The sequence below is a fragment of the Gossypium hirsutum genome, chromosome A08 (assembly GCF_007990345.1).
Source record: "Gossypium hirsutum isolate 1008001.06 chromosome A08, Gossypium_hirsutum_v2.1, whole genome shotgun sequence".
Lineage (NCBI taxonomy): Eukaryota > Viridiplantae > Streptophyta > Magnoliopsida > Malvales > Malvaceae > Gossypium > Gossypium hirsutum.
Genome location: NC_053431.1, coordinates 9285339 through 9308106, shown reverse-complemented (window position 1 = coordinate 9308106; position 22768 = coordinate 9285339). Strand labels below are relative to the sequence as shown.

Genomic DNA, 22768 nt, shown 5'->3' with positions numbered 1-22768 from the left:
AGTTCACTTAGGGGCGGGTTACATGATTTCTTGATTACATATGTGGCACTTATGTGCAAATTATCCATGTATCCGAGTTATATTCCGATGTGTTCAACGGGTGAAATTTCTAGTTTAATGGAAGAGCACTTAAGATATAAGTGACATTTTGGGTAAGTGTTGTGAAATGGACACTTTGGACAGGTATGATCTTAACCCTCAGGTTGAAAATAGATACAACAACGATAAGGTGGTAAGATGATGAATGATGTTTAAAGATGTGATATATGTTTTGGTGGTACCATGCTAAAGTTGTTTGGTATATTTGTATTGTTATGTTACTTGTTATTTACATATGAACTTACTAAGCATTTATGCTTACTCCTTCCTTTTCATTCACTGTAGTTTTGAACAAGCCGGCTCAGGAATCGGGACAGGTCGAAAGTTCGATCACACTATCCAAAGGACTTTTATCTTGGTAAATGGCTTGTACAACTACTTAAGTATGGCATGTATAGCAATATACCTATTTTGTGTAAATAATTTTATGATATGGCCATGTTTGGTTGAGAAAATGTTTGATATTGATAAGTCATGGTGATGGCTAATTTAGATCATGTTTGATATCATGGAAGTTTAACAGGTTATCTAGTTCATAAAAATTCATGGAAAGATGAAACTTGCCTTAAAACAGAATATTGCTGCAGCAATGATATGAATTTGAAAAATCACTAAAAATAGTATAAATATAAATAAATGATGAGTAAGTTATGAAATTGAAGCTTAATGAGTCTATTTTCATATGGATTGAACAAAACAGGAATATAAATTATATTTTATGAGATATTTAAACTTTTGCGAAACAGGGCCAGAGTGATTTCTGGATCCCCTGTTCTGACTTTAAAAATTCATAATAAATTTTACTAAAATAATTAGAAGTTTTTATTTATATGTAAAGATTCCTTATTGAGTCTAGTTTTAATAGAAACAAACCTCATAGTCATTGAAATTTTGTATAGAGATATATCTGATTCTTAATACACAGAGGTCAGAGCAGTCGAACCCTGAAACAGGGGATACTTTAATTAATAAACTATACTAATTGGCCCAATAAAAAATTCTAGAAAAAAATTAGTAAATAGATATATGAGTCTAGATTCAGGAAAAATTTATGGATCTTGATTTTGAGTTTCGTAACTCGAGATATGAATTTTCTTGTAACTGTGACGCGAGTAGCTAGAAAGCTGTGAATGTAGAAACAAATGATTTGAAGTTCTTAAATTGATAAATTATGTTCGGTAACCCCTCAAGCTCGACTCCGGTGATGGTCTCGGGCGTGGGGGCGTTACAAATTAAATGGGGGAAATTGACATGCAAGTCCACCCCTTTGATTACATGCACTAATAGATCCTTATAGATTAACCTATCACGTTTCAAAAGTGTCACACATAAGTCTTATTGACTAAATTCACATGCAATTTACTAAATCGAAGCTTAAAACTTTCACACATTCATAATCACATATTTTAGACAATAAATATCATATTCAAATAATTTGGTGACTCGGTTTAGCGGTCCCGAAACTGCTTTTCGACTAGGGTCACTTTAGGGCTGTCACACAACTTGTCGTGGAAAGTGAAGAGTTACTATGAACTTCTAGAGTGTTTTGCAATAAATATCTTTTAGAGATCATGCCTAGAGAACAGGGATAAAGATAAACATTAGATTGCAACTACTTGTGTTGAACTGTTATTGGCTACTGCAACAGATGATTAAATGGTGCATTTCAAAAGGATATTTATATATTCTTTATTTGTTCTTGTTTTCTACACAAAGCCTGTGTTTTTTTTCAAAATTTATTTTTACTTCTTGTTCTGCAGTTGTGTTCTTACTTCTAAAATTTTTCTGCATTTTGAGTTTTTTGCTTAATTTATGTGGTAGTTTCTTGTCGTGAGGCTTTCCTGTTTTGATTTTTGGTGCGATATTGCCTTTTTAGCCATCGTTTCAGTGTTTTTTTTATGAAAATCATGGCTAGAGGTAGGGGCAAATCCAATAACATTCCAGCCAGAAATGGTGGTAAATCTGGTGTTACTCCACTGAAGAGGGTAGAAAAAGAGCAGAAGGTTATTGTCAGGCAACCCAAGAGAATAGATTATGAGCCAGTTGCAAGCCTTAGCTATCTGTGTCGAACCACAAAATTGGAGATGCAAAGGTTACTAAGGTATCGCAGGTTGACCGGAAAACACTATAAGTATGAGTTTAACATCCTAGAGGGAGCCTGCGATTTGAGTGAAGTGTTTGGACCTGACTACAATAGTGGGAGACCAAGTTTCTACCTCCTGCTACATTTCCTTAAAGTTGAGTTCACACTACTTTTTCCTGACTTCATGTAGGACTTACTTAATGACTATGGCGTGGCACCTAGGCAACAACCAAGCATATCCTAATGGGTGATAGTTGGATATTTCATTTTACGCTAGAAAAGGAATATCCTTCCCTTTGCATGTTTTTCAATTCAGGTATTAAAAATCATATCTTGTACCATGAGTTTAGTAATAAATTTCTTCTCTAGACAAAACCTCATAGAAGTAGATGTTGCATCAAATTGCATTACCAATTTAATTGTGTTATTTCTAAATGTTTATTGGTTTTCTCATATTATTATGTCAGTACTTCTAACCAAATTTGTCAAGTTGTCACAACTTACAACCAAACTTACTAACTTAACACAAAATTAGTCCAATAATTTTGGTGCAAATAAAAAGTCCTAATCATATCAAATAAGCCCCTTGACCTTCATTTATTTTGCATTTTTTTATGAAACCTAAACATTCGCTTTAAAGGTTAGCTTTGCTTTGCTAAATTGAAAAGGTATGATCAGTAAATACATTTCGCGCCTGCCAAGCATTGTTTAATTATAATTTCCTCTGTGTTGGGAAACATATGAACGTAAAACACAAGCAATGACAATACGAATGGAATATAGAAAATAAATGACAAATTAATCTTAATCATACATTTTAAAATTTTCCTATGCTTTCCAGTAAATTGTGTTAGGTTTAACGTTTTTATCTTTTGTTAATTTGATATATTTTTTAGTTAAACTTGACCTTTAATCTTTTTAAACAAATCAAATTTGACCATCAATCTTTTAAAAAGAGTTGATTTATTTTTTAATAAAAATAGTAAATAAAATAATTTTTTAAAACATGACAGTTTGCATAGTAATTTATGTGTATTTTAGACTATTTTTTAAATTTTAAATTATTTACTGATGTGATATATAAAACAAATAGTATTACGTCGGTACGAAATATACATAGATTACCATGCTAGTTGTCAATTCAATACCAATAAAAGAAATTAATTTTTTAATTAATATTTTTATTTTAAAAACAACTTTATAACTAAATTTAATTAAAATGATAAAAAATTAAAAAATATAAATATTGAAAATTAAATTTATTATTATGTATTATTACATGATACTTCTGCCAAACCAATTTAACTCTTCTTTTGAAGAATAGGGAGGGAGAGAGATTTAATAATTATATTTAAACCTTTCAATTATAGGATGAATATTTAATTGGAGCCTTTATCATATTGTTGAGAAATCATTCAACAAATGGATAAGAATTAATTTTAGTTTATTCATTGATTCTTAAATGGACAATTATGGAGCTTTTGTCACCATAAATGCTCCATGAATAAACAATGCAAAGTATAAATGAACAGTTGCAGCACTTCAAAAATGTGATGAAAACATCGGCCATCAGCAACTTCCTGGAATTGTCTAAACAAAACAGAAATAGAAAGCAAATAACCATATTTTAATACCCTAAGTTTCAAGGTATATATATAATCAAACAACAAATTATAGAAACTCAACGGAGCCATTGAAATCAAATCCATACCTGGTAGTCTCAAAGCGTCAAAGTCGTTTCTACCAACACACAAACATGTACTGTGATAGTGCTTCAAATTTTAATCTCAGCCTCTTGGACTCGATTCGTCAGTATCTTTTGGAAGATGATTTTGATACAATTCCAGGACAGGTTGTGGAAAATCTACCAAAGAGAGAGCTTCATGATGATGCGATTAATGTGGATCAATGGATAAATTTTGATCAGTTGTCTGATGCAGCGGAGGAGAAAGTCACCGTTAATAATGTTTCATTTCCCAGCTTAGAAGTGACTTCTGAGATGGAGACTACCGCGGCTGTCCCTACTAAACCTCAGGCGCCGCCGAAGAAGGTGAATTACAGGGGAGTAAGGAGAAGGCCGTGGGGGACATACGCAGCGGAGATAAGAGATCCGAAACGAAACGGTGCGAGGATCTGGCTCGGTACTTACGAGACTCCCGAGGGTGCTGCGGTAGCTTACGACAGAGCAGCTTTTAATATGCGTGGCGCAAAAGCGAAGCTGAATTTTCCCCACCTCATCGGCTCGAATCAGGTGGAGCCGGTGAGAGTGAGCAGTAACAAGCGAAGATCCCCTGAGACGTCTTCCTCTTGTTCATCGGCTCAGTCGCCGTCATCTCCGTCGTCCACGTTGACGTCTGATGACGTAACTCCGAAGTCGAAACGGAGAAGTGTGATGAACCGTTTTAGTAAAACAGAGTTTGAAGTAGACATGTATCAGTTGATATGAGATGAATTTTAAATAACAAAATTATAGTTTATATTCCCATGGATGTACTTAACTCACCACATTCCAATATTTACTTTCCTTTTCATTCCAAGAATTTCAAAAAAGTCGATTAAACAAAAGGAGATTCAAAATTGATCCAAGTGTCCTTAAATCCTATAATTAACCACTTCATTCATATTGACGTGCGTTCTGTTATATATTAGCCAATGATGCCAATTAGATTTATTGAAAATAAACATATTAAATTTAAATTTATAATATTAAACATTTAAATATTAAAAATATTATTGATTTTGATCGATTGTTGATCAATCATTGACTATTGTTGACCGAACATTGATCAGCATTGACCAAATGTTGACCTATCATGTTGCATTATTAAAATACGTCACATGTCTCTTTTTTTATATTTTTTCTATCATATATTATATTAATTAAAAATATAAAAAAATTTAAAATACTTATAAAATTTTAAAATATAACGAAAGTGACAAAAAAAATTAAATACTAAAATGAGAAAATGAATATAATTGAAGAATCAAATAATGAATTAAGCCTTATATATATCCCAATTATTTGCGTGTTTAAACTAAAAAAAAAAACAAGATTCCATCGGAGCTCATTAATTAATGGAAAATCGTCATTATACAGCTAGTGCAAAGATAAGAATAATGAGGCCTTGCTTTTCATTTCAGGTTTAGGTTTAAAACAGAATATTGAGTAGTAGTTGACACCTTCGTCTTTATAACATAACATTTTGTTAGCACAGTAGCATCTATCATCTCATGTTCCAACAACCATGAAAAAGAATTTTATATATATTGTTGACACCATTTTTTTGAATGAAAACGGGGTCGACTTGGGTTTAAAAAAAGAATGAAAACGGGAGTCGCCACCAATCCTTTTTTGACGAGGTGTGATCGGGTCACCTCAAAAAAAGTGGTTGTTTTTAATAAATGATTTAATTTTATTAAAACAACGATTTTGGTCTACGAAATCCAGAAAAATGAGTTCGGGAGCCGGTTACGCACGAGGAAGGATTAGCACCCTCGATACGCCCAAAATTGGTACCTAGTTGATTAATTAGTGTCTTAGTGTCGAAAATTAAAAATTTGAAGAGTTTTAAAAAAATATGATTCTTAAAAGAAAATCTGATATCGTGAATTGAAACATAAGATTTTCTTGTTCCGGAGGAATATCACATCCAGCACGTTAGGACACGATACTCTAAACCATCGAAACCAAGATCACCTTATAGTTTAATGAAACCATACTTTGAAGCTTTAAGAGGATATTTGGCTATTTAGTCAAACGAGAAATCGAAACCCAGCACGTTAGGGCACGTTTTCTCGAGTTTCCAAACGCGAAATATTGCCTTATTTAGAAAAATTTTCCTTTTGGTGTTTAGTGTCAATGCTGGACAAAACAATAACGAATACGACAAGGTGAGCAAAGTAAAGTGAGTAACAACAATGCAATAGGCAAAATGAAATGACGAGGCAATTACATAAACAAAGCATACAAATAAATAAATAGAACTAACATTTAAAAAAAGCACAAGTGTACACGAATAAATAAACAAACACCAAATAACAATGATGACAATAAATACAATTATGTAAAAATGTATATGCATATATAATTTTAAGCCATAAAATAAGAAATATATATATATTATAGAATATGAAAACATAGATAAATATATACATATATGTGTAAAAAATAATATTATAAAAAAAAGGGTACGTATACATGTATAAAAAAATAAATGTATTAACAATGAATATAATAAGGGTAAGAAAACAAGTATATATACAATATATATGTAACGTGGTACTAAGGACATATATATATACAATACAGTATTTAAAATAATATTTACGTAATACAAAATATAATATTAAAAGGTATATGTACATACGTAATATATAAATACATATATAATATAATGTTAAAATATTTATATAATACTAAAATATTTAGGTAATATATGCGTATATTGAAAACTAGTAATAATATTACCGAGGTATATACGAATATATCAAGTATATATACGTATTGTAAATATATAAATATATAACAAAGCATAAACTAATAAAAATAATAAGAATAATAATAATGATAACATTGGAATATAAAAGAAACAAACATAACATTAATAAAATATTAAAATAAAGTGAAATAAAATATTAAATATGAGAATATATATAGGTATACACGTACATAATAAAAATATATACTAATACATAATAATAATAATGGTAATATAAAAATAACAAGGATATTTAATAAAGATATAAAAATCAACAAAAAAGGACTAAAATTGAATTAAAAACAAAGTTGTGGGGCCAATTTGAAATGAAAACAAAGAAAAGGGACTTAATTGTACGCGCGTGAAACGTTGGGGGACCGAAACAACAATTATTCCTTTCCTTTAAAACGCAGCACATTGGCGGGGACTAAATCGAAAAGCGCGAGAAATTATAGGGCCAAATTGAAAACCATAAAAAACTTAATTGTGAAGCATCAGAAAAGCGGAAGGACTGCGCGCATAAATATCCCATTCAAATGAAAACACGCGGATCCTCTAGCGGGTCGGGTCGGATGGGTCGGGCATGGCCAAAACGACGTCGTTTTGGGGCTTAAGTGTAGCCCCAAAACGACGTCGTTTTGGAGGGCTATATAAGGCCTAAACTAACCAAAAAAATCATTTGGGGAGAGGGAAAGAAAAAAAAAGAGAGAGGGAAGAGAGAAGGGAGAGAGAAGGGAGGGGAATCCGGCCAGGGGCCGGTCACCGGACGGCCACCGAAGGCTCGCCGGCGCCGGCGCCGGCCACCGCACGCGGTGGCCGGAAAAGGTAAAAAAAATATTTTTTTTAATTTTTTTTTGTTATCTCCTTTTTTATAAACTTATGCTATGTAAAAATATATAATAGATGAGTTTTTGAACAATAAAATAAAAAAAAACCTTAGATCTGACTGCCTTTTCTGCTTCGGATGTTTTTCTTGCTTGAATCTGTTTTTTTTCTCTTGTATTCTTAAGTAGTATTACAATTGAAAGATGAAAAAAAGAAATCCCCCCGTTCCCATGACAGATTTCGGCTTTTAAAGCCAATATATTTGTTTTGTTCCTTTTGTTTATCATTTTCCCCATCATCGCATGCTTTCTTTGTTGTTGTTTCTGTCTCTGTTGCAGGTGGTGGGCACGGTGGAGCAAGTGGGAGTGTCAGACGCGTGGGGCGTGGTGGACGAGGAGGTGGAGCGGCACACATGCGGCGCTCATGGGCAGTTGGGGCTAGGGTTTGCTGTTGCTGAAAGTTTGTTATGGGCTATTAGGTTTGGGCTTGAATTTGGGTTTGGGCATTTTGGGTTAATTTTTGTTGTAATGGACTAGAAGTGTTTTACTAGTCTAGTTTGTTTGGGTTGGTTTGCTGGTATGGGCCCGGGCAAAATGGGCTTGTACAGCTGCCCCTCTTTGCTCATTGTCGTGTAACGGGAATGGAGCAAAGACATAATGCAAGGCCAATTTTGCCTGGTCTTGCTGGGTCTTGACTTCATTGGTGTTCTTCTGGTTCAGATAATCTTCTTCCAATCCACTGCATCTTGTAGCTTTAGATTCAATCTACTACATTTTCTGACATATGCCTTGTAGCTTCGATCTACTCCAATGTAACTTCATAAAGATAAGATCTAAGCTTCAATCTGCTCTGTTACGACTCTATGGGGATGAGATTTGTGTTTTTAGTCTGCTCCACTACTGCTTAGGGAGATAAGACTTGTGCTCTTCACTCTATTCCACTGTTGAATGCAGGGAGATAGAGTTATTGGCTTCAATGTACTCCACTGTAGTCAGGGAGGTAAAATCCGCCATTGTCGATCTGCTTTCTTCGATCTACTTCACCACCAGTATGGGAAGACAAGATCTGCATCGTCAATCCACTTCCTACCAATATAGGAAGACCGGATCTGCTACCTTTGATCTACTTCACGCCAATACATGAAGACAAGATCTGCTTTCTGCAATCTACTTCGCCACCAATATGGGAAGACAAGATCGGCATCTTCGATCTACTTCACGCTAATGCCTGAAGACAAGATCTGCTTTCTTCGATCTACTTCGCCACCAATATGGGAAGACAATATCTGCATCGTCAATCCACTTCCTACCAATATAGGAAGACCGGATCTGCTACCTTTGATCTACTTCACGCCAATACATGAAGACAAGATCTGCTTTCTGCAATCTACTTCGCCACCAATATGGGAAGACAAGATCGGCATCTTCGATCTACTTCACGCTAATGCCTGAAGACAAGATCTGCTTTCTTCGATCTACTTCGCCACCAATATGGGAAGACAATATCTGCTTTCTTCGATCTACTTCGCCACCAATATGGGAAGACAATATCTACTTTCTTCGATCTACTTCGCCACCAATATGGGAAGACAATATCTGCATCTTCGATCCACTTCCTACCAATACAGGAAGATAGGATCTGATATCTTCGATCTACTTCACGCCAATACATGAAGATAAGATCTGCTTTCTTCGATCTGCTTCGCCACCAATATGGGAAGACAATATCTACTTTCTTCGATCTACTTCGCCACCAATATGGGAAGACAAGATCTGCATCTTCGATCCACTTCCTACCAATATAGGAAGATAGGATCTGATATCTTCGATCTACTTCACGCCAATACATGAAGACAAGATCTGCTTTCTTCGATCTGCTTCGCCACCAATATGGGAAGACAAGATCTACTTTCTTCGATCTACTTCGCCACCAATATGGGAAGACAAGATCTGCATCTTCGATCCACTTCCTACCAATATAGGAAGATAGGATCTGATATCTTCGATCTACTTCACGCCAATACATGAAGACAAGATCTGCTTTCTTCGATCTGCTTCGCCACCAATATGGGAAGACAAGATCTGCTTTCTTCGACCTACTTCGCCACCAATATGGGAAGACAAGATCTGCATCTTCGATCCACTTCCTACCAATATAGAAAGATAGGATCTGATATCTTCGATCTACTTCACGCCAATACATGAAGACAAGATCTGCTTTCTTCGATCTGCTTCGCCACCAATATGGGAAGACAAGATCTGCTTTCTTCGACCTACTTCGCCACCAATATGGGAAGACAAGATCTGCATCTTCGATCCACTTCCTACCAATATAGGAAGATAGGATCTGATATCTTCGATCTACTTCACGCCAATACAATGAAGACAAGATCTACTTTCTTCTTCAATCTATCCCACTGTAACTTCAGGGGTATAGGATTTGTTTCTTTGATCTGTTCTCTGGGGAACATGACCTGCAAAATCCATTTCATGGACCTATTTATGCCTAGTGTTTAGGATGACATGATCAGAATGAATCAAATGCTCCTAACTAGATGTGTATGTATTATATTTGTAGAATGTCATGAGAATGATCCATTTTTAATGCTTAGGTTGTCATTCCTCATTGTTCATCAAGGTTCTATCACTGATGTCTTCTTGTTCAGCCAGTTTGACAGAAAACCCAAAGAAATAGACGCTATTTAGACTATCATTTCTCAAATGTTTCCAACCCTTAGGTTTGGTTAGTTCTAAACAATAGTCCTGTTTCAGGTCCTCGTATTATTTAGAAACTTTCAGAGTAATATGCAGAACTCCTTTGGATGTGTATTGTCAATCCATTAATCGTTATTTCAAGGAAAAATGCTTGAAAGATTATCAAAACGGACAAAATAAAATTTTGCTGAGAGCAAAGCTCGAAATGAATAAATTAATCAAGATAGCAAACTTTGCTGAGATATGATGAAAAAGATTATCACAATGAATAAGATGGAATTTTATTGAGAGCAGAGCTCTAAATGAACAAATAGCAAATTTTGCTAAGATAAGATAAAAAAAAAGGTGCTCCAGATATCGCAGCATGAGCTCCTCTGCACAAACTCTGTGTTTAGAAGTCCTAAAAGACTTTGTTGATGCCCCAAGATGCAGCATCTCTCCTTCTTGTTAATTCGGAGAAGACAAAACTACTCTATGCCTCATCTTTGATCGAAAATTTGAATTGCCCATTCCTGGGTTTTCAATTCAAAGCCCCTTTGGTCTCAAGGTGCCCTTTGCGGGTTTTCGCCTTGGCCTCTCCCCCTTTTTTTTTTTTTTTTTTTAGGCAAAGTACCTCTTCACTGAATCCGAATTCACAGGATTGGGCAAGCTTTTGCCATCCATCCCAGTTAAAATTAATGCCCCTCCTGAAAAGGCATTTTTTACTACATAAGGTCCCTCCTAGTTTGGCATCCACTTTCCTCTGAAGTCCTTTTGTATGGGAAGAATCTTCTTCAGTACCAAGTCCCCTTCATGGAAGTTTCTAGGACGAACTTTCTTATTGTAAGCTCGCATCATTCGTTTCTGGTACATTTGACCATGACGGATAGCTCTTAACCTCCTTTCCTCAATCAAGTTCAGCTGATCATATCGGGCTTGGACCCATTCTGCTTCATCTAACTTTAGTTCTGAAAAAACTCGGAGAGAGGGAATTTCAACCTCAATTGGTAGCACTGCCTCCATCCCATAAACCAAAGAGAATGGTGTTGCCCCGGTAGAAGTCCTGACGGATGTTCGATAAGCATAGAGGGCGAATGGCAACTTCTCGTGCCAATCTCTATAGGTCTCAGTCATTTTCCCCACAATCTTTTTGATATTTTTATTGGCTGCCTCCACTGCACCATTCATCTTCGGACGATATGGCGATGAGTTGTGGTGCTTGATCTTGAATTGATTACAAACCTCTGCTATCGTGCTATTATTCAAATTTAATGCGTTGTCTGATATGATCCTTTCAGGCATTCCATACCGACATATGATTTCCTTCTTTAAAAACTTGCTGACAGCTGTCTTTGTGACGTTGGCGTAAGAAGTAGCCTCTACCCACTTAGTAAAGTAGTCAATCACTACAAAAATGAAACGATGTCCGTTTGAAGCCTTTGGCGATATCGGCCCAATGACGTCCATGCCCCACATGGAGAAAGGCCATGGGGAAGTCATGACGTGAAGAGGTGATGGAGGCACATGAATTTTGTCTCCGTAAATCTGGCATTTATGGCACTTCTTAGCATACTTGATGCAATCTCCTTCCATGGTAGACCAATAATATCCAAATCTCATGATCTGTCTGGCCATTGTGAAACCGTTAGCGTGTGTTCCACAAATACCATCATGGACTTCTTCCAAGATCTGCTTGGCCTCCACAGCGTCTACACATCTTAACAGCACCTGATCTTTTCCTCTTTTGTACAGGATTTCCCCATCTAAGACGTAACCACTGGCCAGCCTCCTCAACATTCTTTTGTCATTCTCAGTTGCTTGGTTCGGGTATTCACAATTTTTCACGTATCGCAATATGTCCTGATACCAAGGGTTGTCGTCCTTTTCTTCTTCCTCGTCAATATTACAACAGTGGGCTGGAGCATCATAAATGCTCATTTGGATAAGCTTCACATCCTCTGGTCTATTTACTTTGATCATGGAAGCCAATGTAGCTAAAGCGTCGGCCATCTGATTCTCGTCTCGTGGGAGATAACAAAAAGTGATGTCGTCAAACTCCTCAATCAATTCTAGGACTATCCTTCGGTAACTAATCAATTTAGGGTCTCTTGTTTCCCATTCGCCTTTGAGCTGATAAATTACCAATGCCGAATCCCCATATACCTCAAGTACCTTGATTTTGCGTTCCATAGCCGCGCGGATTCCCATGATACATGCTTCATATTCTGCCATGTTATTTGTGCAATCAAAATCTAGTTTACTGGTGAAAGGATAATGATCACCGTTTGGAGATACCAAGACTGCCCCAATCCCGTTGCCCATGGCATTTGAGGCTCCGTCAAAATTTAATTTCCAAGTATTGCCTTCTTGTGTGCCCGCTTCAGTAGTTGCCACATACATCAGATCCTCATTTGGGAAGTCAAAGTTCAAAGGCTCATAATCGTCCAGGGCTCTACTTGCTAGAAAATCTGCTATCGCGCTTCCCTTTACAGCCTTTTGATTCACATAGGTTATGTCGAATTCAGATAGTAGAATTTGCCATCGGGCCATCCTTCCGTTTAGAGCAGTTGACTCCATCATGTATTTCAGAGGGTCTAACTTTGAGATTAACCAAGTCGTATGGTACAACATGTATTGTCTCAATCTCCGAGTAGTCCAAACCAATGCGCAACATAATTTTTCAATTGGCAAATATCTCGTTTCGCATTCAGTGAACTTCTTACTGAGATAATAGATCGCTCTTTCTTTTCGTCCTGACTCATCATGTTGGCCGAGCACGCACCCCATGGAATTCTCAAATACTGCCAAGTATAGTATTAGTGGTTTGTCAAGGCAAGGTGGCATCAGTACTGGGGCGTTGGACAAGTAATGTTTAACTCTTTCGAAAGTCTCCTGGCACTCCTCATCCCATACACCTGGATTGTGTTTCCTAAGAAGGCGGAATATGGGGTCACATTTCTCAGTTAATTGTGAAATGAATCGAGCGATGTAATTCAGTCTTCCTAGGAAACCCCGAACTTCTTTTTGAGTACTTGGCGGAGGTAATTCTTGTATGGCTTTAACTTTGTCTGGGTCAATTTCAATTCCCTTTTCGCTGACTAAGAATCCTAGCAGTTTTCCTGATCTAGCCCCGAAAGTACACTTGGCTGGGTTAAGTTTTAGCTGGAACTTCCTTAACCTCAGAAACAGTTTTCTCAGAACTTGCACGTGTTCCCTTTCTGTTCTGGATTTTGCGATCATGTCATCAACATAAACTTCTATCTCTTTATGCATCATATCATGGAATAATGCTACCATGGCTCTCTGATACGTTGCTCCCGTATTTTTCAATCCAAAAGGCATCACTTTATAACAAAACGTCCCCCACATCGTTATGAATGTGGTTTTTTCCTTGTCTTCAGAAAGCACCTTAATTTGGTTGTACCCGGAGAAACCATCCATGAAAGAGAACAGTGAGTATCCGGCCGTGTTGTCTACCAAGGTATCGATATGAGGCAGTGGGAAATTATCTTTTGGGCTGGCTTTGTTCAAGTCTCTGTAGTCCACACACATTCGCACCTTCCCATCTTTCTTAGGAATAGGGACTATATTGGCTACCCATTCTGAGTATTTGACCACCTGTAAGAAACCAGCATCGAATTGCTTCTTGACTTCTTCCTTTATTTTTAGCAAGACATCAGGCCTCATCCTTCGAAGCTTTTGTTGGACTGGTTTGCATTCTTCCTTTATAGGCAATCGGTGCACCACAATATCAGTACTTAAACCTGGCATATCTTGGTAGGACCATACGAAGACATCTTTAAACTCTTGAAGCAACTCAACAAGGTCTCGCCTTGTTTCCTTGGCAATGCAAGCGCCAACTTTTACCTCTCTGCCCTCTTCTAAGATCACGACTTCTACTGATTCCTTATAGGGTAGAATTTGTTTTTCTTCTTCTTCCATCATTCTTAACAAATCCGGAGATAAAACGCTGTCTTGGTCACCTTCAAAATCTTGAGGATTATCTATACTCATGTCTTGCTCAAATAGAGACTCTGAATTAGTAACAGAGTCGCTCATCTCGTTGATATCTGAAGACCTGTTATTGGAACAAATGGAGGCCCAAATAAAAGAATCTAAGAATACTTGTATGCATACTATGATTATAAAGGGAATGAAAAGAATGAAAGAATATTTGCTCAAGATGAAACTGAATGATAAGTTTTCACTGAAATTAGATTTTGGACATGTGCCTTTTACAAAAGATTCTTATCACCCCCAGGCTTAGGGCAACAAGTGTTCTGAATATTACTCTGAATTAGTTCTAAATGTTACAGGGATCTCTTCTGCAGTCCAGTTATTCAAAACACTTCCAGGTTCGCAAGGACGAATGCCTGATAAATTCCTTTCCACCCTTTCTTCCGCGGATATGGCATTGATGTCCAACCTCTCAATCCTTCCTTCTGTAACCTCATCCTTCTCTTCAGGGTAGACAATTCCCCTTGAAACAAAAGTCTTAGATATATGGGGAAAGGTTATCGGCCCCCACTTGACTTCTATCCCGCTCAAATGTGCTCTTCTCTTTTCTTGCTTTCTCTCCATCTCTTTCCTCCTTTCCATCGCATTAGGCTTATATCCCAAACCATAACGGTCCTGTTTGTTAACCAGGATCGGTACTCCGACCCTTCCCTGGAGGTATTTTCCCAATCCTCTTCCAGGCAATGCTCCCTTTCCCATCGTTAGCTGTAAGCTCATTGACGTAGCTTTGGATATCTTAGGCTCTGGGATTTTGCTCATCTCGATGACAAATGTGGCATTTACGAATTCCAATGACCGGAATGAGCATTCTATCGCTTCACTATCAGCCTCTATGTATGACATATCATCGGTGACTGACGCAATGATGTCTTCTTCTACACCTATAGTCACCAATCGACCCTCCATCACCAATTTTAACTTTTGGTGAAGTGACGATGGTACAGCTCCTGCAGAATGGATCCAAGGCCTCCCCAATAGGCAATTGTAAGATGGTTTAATATCCATTACCAAAAAGTCTACCTCGTATGTATTTGGACCAATCAATAGAGGTATCTCGATTCTCCCCATCACTTTTCTCTCAGTGCCATCAAATGCTCTCACTATATTTTGACATGATTTCATGTGAGAACTGTCCACAGGTAACCTGTTTAATGTGGACAGGGGTAAAACATTCAGGGCCGATCCATTGTCCACGAGTACTGCCGGTAGTATACACCCCTTGCAACGGGCAGTGATGTGCAAGGCCTTGGTAGATCCCATACCACCTGGCGGGATCTCATCATCGTTGAAGAAGATGAAATTATCGGCATTTATATTGTTAACCAGGCGATCCAATTTGTTCACTGAGATATCTTTAGCGACATAGGTCTCATTTAGCACTTTTACCAACGCATTACGATGTATCTCTGAACTTAGAAGTAACTCGAGCACTGAGATGCGAGCGGGTTGCTTATGCAATTGTTCCACCATGCTATACTCGCTATGCTTCAAGAATTTTAGGAATTCTCTAGCCTCATTTTCGGTCACCGGTGTGTTAATTTGCGGTTCAATTCCGGTCGTCTTCGTTTTATTTTGTTCAACCGCCAAGGTTTTCCTTTTATAGGTTCCCTTTTTGTATTTCCCAGGTCGTAACGTTTTCCACTACGCGTATAGAAACCTGCGTCATTACCCTCTTCTGAAGCATTTATCGGGTTCTCCTCTCCCGTGATCATCACATTGCAGTCGTAATTCCAAGGAACCTTTTTGCTATCCTTGTAAGGAAAGGCTACAGGTTTTTGGATTATGACCCTTGGCGCCAATTGTATTCCGGATCCTGTACTCGTTGGCCTTGAAATAATCACCACTGGGTGATTTGGGGCCTTTCCCGTAGGCCCCTCCTCCGAGGCATAAACTTCTCCATTTTCAAGTCCTTTGATCTCTTCATAAAATTCTAGCTCTTTGTTGTCCATCAGATTTTGCACCAAGGCCTTGAATTCAGTGCAGTTTCGAATGTCATGGTCTTCTTCAGCATGAAACTCGCAGTACGTCTTCGTTCCTTCGGGCCTTTCTTTTGAATCTTGTTTGATGAGACCTCCTTCTACCATTTGTCTCCAGACCCAACTCAATGGGGTTTTTATCTCTGCAATGTCGGTTTTGATTCTCTTTTTCTCACCTTCGATTATTGCGTTTACCCCTTTATCAGCATGGTTGGGTAACGGATTTGCTGCTACGTTGGGTCCTAATGGGTCGTCAAACTTCACAATCCCCATCTTAATGAACCTTTCCACCGCCTTTTTAAACCCAGTACAGTTCTCAATCGAGTGTCCTGGTATCCCTGCATGGTATTCACATTGGGCATTCGTGTCATACCATTTGGGATATGGAGGTTGCATGGGCTCGAGATAAAATGGAGATACTATGTGTGCATCAAATAACTTCTGATACAGTTCCCCGTATGTTATTGGAATGGGCGTGAACTGAAGTCTCTCTGTGTTAGTCCTTGTGTTGGGCCTTGTGTTGGGTTCCTGCCTCGAGGGGGCTTGGTGACTAGTGGTTATCATTTTTGGAGGGCCAACGGTAATCGGTTTTGAATGGCTCTTGCTATATGTGCTTACGTTGTTTACTTCGCCCTCCTTTTTCCTTGGGGCTGGTCTTTTGAAGCTTTCTCCCGTGTCGATTTTACCGCTCCTTACCGCGTTCTCAATCATTTCACCGGACATTACCATATCCGAGAAGCTCTTGGTAGTACTCCCCAACATGTGGTTGATGAATGGGGCTTTCAAAGTGTTGATAAACAACATGGTGACCTCTTTTTCCAAAAGGGGTGGCTGGACTTGTGTTGCCACTTCTCTCCATCGTTGGGCGTACTGCCTGAAATTCTCGCTAGGCTTTTTCTCCATGTTTTGTAACGTAATTCGATCGGGTGTTATATCCGTTACATGACTGTATTGCTTCATAAAAGCTTGCGCCAAGTCTCTCCATGAACTAACTTTAGCACGACTCAGTTGGTTGTACCATTTGGCTGCAGATCCGATCAAACTGTCCTGGAAGCAGTGGATTAACAGCTGATCATTGTTGACGTATCCTGTCATTCTTCGACAGAACATAGTTATATGAGCTTCAGGACAACTAGTCCCATTATATTTTTCGAATTCCGGCATTTTGAACTTAGGTGGGAGTACTAAATTAGGGACCAGACTCAGATCCTTGGCGTCAACCCCGCGATGATAGTCGATGTTCTCCATGACTCTAAATTTTTCCTCTAACCATCTACATCGGTCCTCCAGCTGTTTTGGCAGGTTCATTCTTGTTTTTTCTGTTTCTACCACGTCATCGAGGTCCGGGACCACAGGATTAGTGGGATTATCCCCGGGATTAGAACCCGAGCCCATTTGAAAATGCACTGGTACCGAGGCACTAGCCAGACATTGAGGTCTAATGGTAACCGGTATCCTCTGTGGGTACACCTCTGGTTGTGCTTGGATGTTAGTTGGGGTAAAACCTGGAGGATAAACAGGGTCATCGTGATCCTCCCCAGCATCAACTACGGGGTCTTTTCCTTTGTTATTCCCTCCAGCCAATAACTGCTTTAATTGGTTCATCACAGTGTTCTGGGATTCTAACATGTCCTGCTGGATTTTTTCCAGTCGTTCATGCATCTGATCTTGCATCTCTCGTTGCAACTGTTCCAATCTTTCCATCCTTTGATCCATTACTTTTGTTTGGCGACGAGTACCGTAGTGATATTTGATTAGATTTTTGTTGGTTTCCAGGGTAACTGTCATAATTTAATTTTATTAGGGTCATTTTATGAAACTTACTGCATATGATGTAATGCAAATGTATGAAATGAATGCAAAAAGAGGCATTGATTCGAATTCAATTTCATTAGAAAACTCAACTAGAAAGCAAATTTCTTTACATAAAATAAATTACATATACGACTTCGCCTTTATACCCAAGGCCTTAACCTTCCTAAGAAGCCAAGCTAAATCTCGACCTCGGCTTGATTCTGACTCATATTTTAAACTCAATACATCGGCCTGAACTGCTAATGTTTGCAGATGATCAGCCACTTCCCGCACTTGAGTCACAGCTTCGCCCATAACGTAATCTCTGTCTCTAATCTGCCTTTGAGAATGATGGAATTGCTCTTGCCATTGATCATTACTCCTCTCAAGAAGCTCCATTCGTAGCTCAGAATTGTGTAATGCGTTCTCAAGCTCCTCTACCTTTTCCTTCAGTTCTTCGATCTTATTTAAGCTTGCTCTTAATTCGATCATGGAGTTGCGACTACGGTACGAGTGAAGTGACTTTTCTAGCTCTGTCACCTTGGCCTTTAATCCTGCCTTCTCATTTCGGCACTCTAACAAACTCCTTTCCAAAGCATTTTCTCGAGCTCGAGCATCTTGAAATTTCTTTTCCCACTGATCGGCCCTATTCTTTTCCTCATTGATCTCTTGTCGCCACTGCTCTGACGTTTTGCCCAGACCGACAGTTCTCATCGACAATCGCAGCTTCTTGTAATCTATTTTTAGACTATCCAAATCCTCTTCAGCTTTGTTCTTTCCCTTCCTTAATTTCTCGGCTTCTAGCTTGTGGATATCGATGTCTAATCCCAAATACACTCTTTCTTCTTCTAACTGTTCTATCCTCTTTCCCAACTCAGAATTTCTTTTCTCAAAGTCTCGTTTGATGATCTCTAATTCTGACGGAACTACTTGTAGATGCTCTTCTATAGACTGAACGCAATCTTCCCTCGGCTTAGGGATGTTGTCATTGACTCTTTTACTCCACCACCCATAATATTCTGAAGTTGCCATCGCTCTTATGGTAAATCTTTTCATTCGGTGAACCTGTTTCCAAGCGTTAGATATTTCTCGAGTTTTTCTCTTGTAGTTTTCATCCTTATAAGAAAACTCACATTGAGCCAACCCTTGTGTTGCTGGTATGAACTGTCTCGATCTATATTGTCTTAATACGAGTAAAGGGGCATAACCGATAGCTCCCCAAATTTCGAGTAAAGGGACCCAGTCGAAATCACCACATCGATACAGGATCTCGTCGGGTACCATCCAAGGAGCTTTCCATTCAACGTCATCCTCCTGAAGATTTTGGAGAATCGTCATCCATTTCTCTTCCGTGATGTCGTCTCGTCTTGGTGTAGCAACTTGTTCCTTCAACGGGGAATAACCTTCTGAGAAGACTCGATAAGAGACATTTTCCACCTTCCAAAAGTGACTATGGAACCACACCAATAGTAGCTGTGCGCATCCGATGAACCTTCCCTCCCCTGCTCTTCGACATGCGCTTAGAGATCTGAAGGTTTCTGCTAAGATTGCCGGGATGGGCGTGACTCCTTTACTAAGCCGATCGAACAAATCAGAGACGGCCTCATCTACGTGCCCTAAAGCTCTAGGGAAAATTACCAATCCATAGATACCTAGAGCGAAGACATCCACTCTTTTCTTCACATCAGGGTGTGCTAATACTAAATCTCGCAAGCTTTTCCAAGGAACGCATTTACTGTCTCCTTTCTGTTGGATCCGGGCAGCGACCCACTGTTCGCTCATCCCTGTAATGCTCATCAATTTTTTTAATAATGTCGGGACACTAGCAGCTCTAGAATAGGCTTTGTCAATTTGAATCTTTGGACACCGAAGCAAGGTCGTATATTCTTCCACGGTGGGCACCAAGTCCACTTTTCCAAAAGTGAAACAACTGTAAGCAGGATTCCAAAACTGGGCTAGGGCTCGGAATAAATGCTTGTCCACTTTGACACCAAGTAGGTGAGGTAAGTCCCCGTAATCACAGTAAAACATCTGCTTGGTCCCGTCATCCCATTGATCCCATATTTCCTTCATTTCTCGCAGATCATTTTGGACTACGCTGATACGGGTGAAGTCTCATAACTCTGATACGTACCCTTCTGCAAGACTATCGCCTTTCTCTCTCCACATCGTCTCAGCCCATAATCGTACAGCTGCATTGTCTTCTACTTTATCAAGAAACCTCTTTTCCATGATAAGCTTTCTATCTATACTGAACGTGAATCGACACCTCTTTTGAAATGAAAATGCCATGCAATCACAAACAAAGCAAATTAGATCTAGGATTTAAAGTAAACAATAATAAATAAAGCATCTATTCGGTAAGCACTAGGGTCTGGAATAGCTCTATCTCGGTGGGTTCTTATGGCTCGCTATGTGTGGTTTGGTTCTAAAGTAAGGGTACCTGAACCAGCAGATTCCTCGATCCTCACCCATTATAGGCTCATATGGACCGAGTTCAGTTCAGGGGAATACATTTCCCTATGGCCATGCGGAGATGAAAATCTCACGAAGACATAGGTACGGATGTATCCTGGAAGCAATTCACTATCCCATGCGGAGGTGAAAACCTCACGAAGGCGTAGTTTCTCACTCCCACTTAAAAGATGTGACCAACGGTCATGCAATGGAATGTGCAGAAATATACATCTAAATTCTAAACAAAGCAGTAATTATAAACAAATAATAAAAGCCAAAATAAAGGCAAAAAGCAAGTTTTCAATTTTGACACAAAGACAAAAAGCAATCAACTCGTGGCTTGACTCTCTTATTTAATAGTCCCTTGTGGAGTCGCCAAGCTGTTGACACCATTTTTTTGAATGAAAACGGGGTCGACTTGGGTTTAAAAAAAGAATGAAAACGGGAGTCGCCACCAATCCTTTTTTGACGAGGTGTGATCGGGTCACCTCAAAAAAAGTGGTTGTTTTTAATAAATGATTTAATTTTATTAAAACAACGATTTTGGTCTACGAAATCCAGAAAAATGAGTTCGGGAGCCGGTTACGCACGAGGAAGGATTAGCACCCTCGATACGCCCAAAATTGGTACCTAGTTGATTAATTAGTGTCTTAGTGTCGAAAATTAAAAATTTGAAGAGTTTTAAAAAAATACGATTCTTAAAAGAAAATCTGATATCGTGAATTGAAACATAAGATTTTCTTGTTCCGGAGGAATATCACATCCAGCACGTTAGGACACGATACTCTAAACCATCGAAACCAAGATCACCTTATAGTTTAATGAAACCATACTTTGAAGCTTTAAGAGGATATTTGGCTATTTAGTCAAACGAGAAATCGAAACCCAGCACGTTAGGGCACGTTTTCTCGAGTTTCCAAACGCGAAATATTGCCTTATTTAGAAAAATTTTCCTTTTGGTGTTTAGTGTCAATGCTGGACAAAACAATAACGAATACGACAAGGTGAGCAAAGTAAAGTGAGTAACAACAATGCAATAGGCAAAATGAAATGACGAGGCAATTACATAAACAAAGCATACAAATAAATAAATAGAACTAACATTTAAAAAAAGCACAAGTGTACACGAATAAATAAACAAACACCAAATAACAATGATGACAATAAATACAATTATGTAAAAATGTATATGCATATATAATTTTAAGCCATAAAATAAGAAATATATATATATTATAGAATATGAAAACATAGATAAATATATACATATATGTGTAAAAAATAATATTATAAAAAAAAGGGTACGTATACATGTATAAAAAAAATAAATGTATTAACAATGAATATAATAAGGGTAAGAAAACAAGTATATATACAATATATATGTAACGTGGTACTAAGGACATATATATATACAATACAGTATTTAAAATAATATTTACGTAATACAAAATATAATATTAAAAGGTATATGTACATACGTAATATATAAATACATATATAATATAATGTTAAAATATTTATATAATACTAAAATATTTAGGTAATATATGCGTATATTGAAAACTAGTAATAATATTACCGAGGTATATACGAATATATCAAGTATATATACGTATTATAAATATATAAATATATAACAAAGCATAAACTAATAAAAATAATAAGAATAATAATAATGATAACATTGGAATATAAAAGAAACAAACATAACATTAATAAAATATTAAAATAAAGTGAAATAAAATATTAAATATGAGAATATATATAGGTATACACGTACATAATAAAAATATATACTAATACATAATAATAATAATGGTAATATAAAAATAACAAGGATATTTAATAAAGATATAAAAATCAACAAAAAAGGACTAAAATTGAATTAAAAACAAAGTTGTGGGGCCAATTTGAAATGAAAACAAAGAAAAGGGACTTAATTGTACGCGCGTGAAACGTTGGGGGACCGAAACAACAATTATTCCTTTCCTTTAAAACGCAGCACATTGGCGGGGACTAAATCGAAAAGCGCGAGAAATTATAGGGCCAAATTGAAAACCATAAAAAACTTAATTGTGAAGCATCAGAAAAGCGGAAGGACTGCGCGCATAAATATCCCATTCAAATGAAAACACGCGGATCCTCTAGCGGGTCGGGTCGGATGGGTCGGGCATGGCCAAAACGACGTCGTTTTGGGGCTTAAGTGTAGCCCCCAAAACGACGTCGTTTTGGAGGGCTATATAAGGCCTAAACTAACCAAAAAAATCATTTGGGGAGAGGGAAAGAAAAAAAAAGAGAGAGGGAAGAGAGAAGGGAGAGAGAAGGGAGGGGAATCCGGCCAGG

The 22768-nt window shown here is 37.8% G+C and overlaps 1 protein-coding gene across 1 annotated transcript; it reads left to right on the top strand.

Annotated features, from left to right (window-relative positions):
- Positions 1-3799: 3799 nt before the first annotated feature.
- LOC107952480 (ethylene-responsive transcription factor 13) lies at positions 3800-4732 on the top strand. Its single transcript, XM_016887734.2, has one exon. The coding sequence runs from the start codon at positions 3939-3941 to the stop codon at positions 4626-4628; it is 690 nt and encodes a 229-aa protein (XP_016743223.1). The 5' UTR covers positions 3800-3938; the 3' UTR covers positions 4629-4732.
- The last annotated feature ends 18036 nt before the right edge of the window (positions 4733-22768 follow it).

Excerpts from the sequence above, each read along its gene's own strand:
- LOC107952480 (XM_016887734.2), top strand. The coding sequence starts at position 3,939 with ATGTACTGTGATAGTGCTTCAAATTTTAATCTCAGCCTCTTGGACTCG.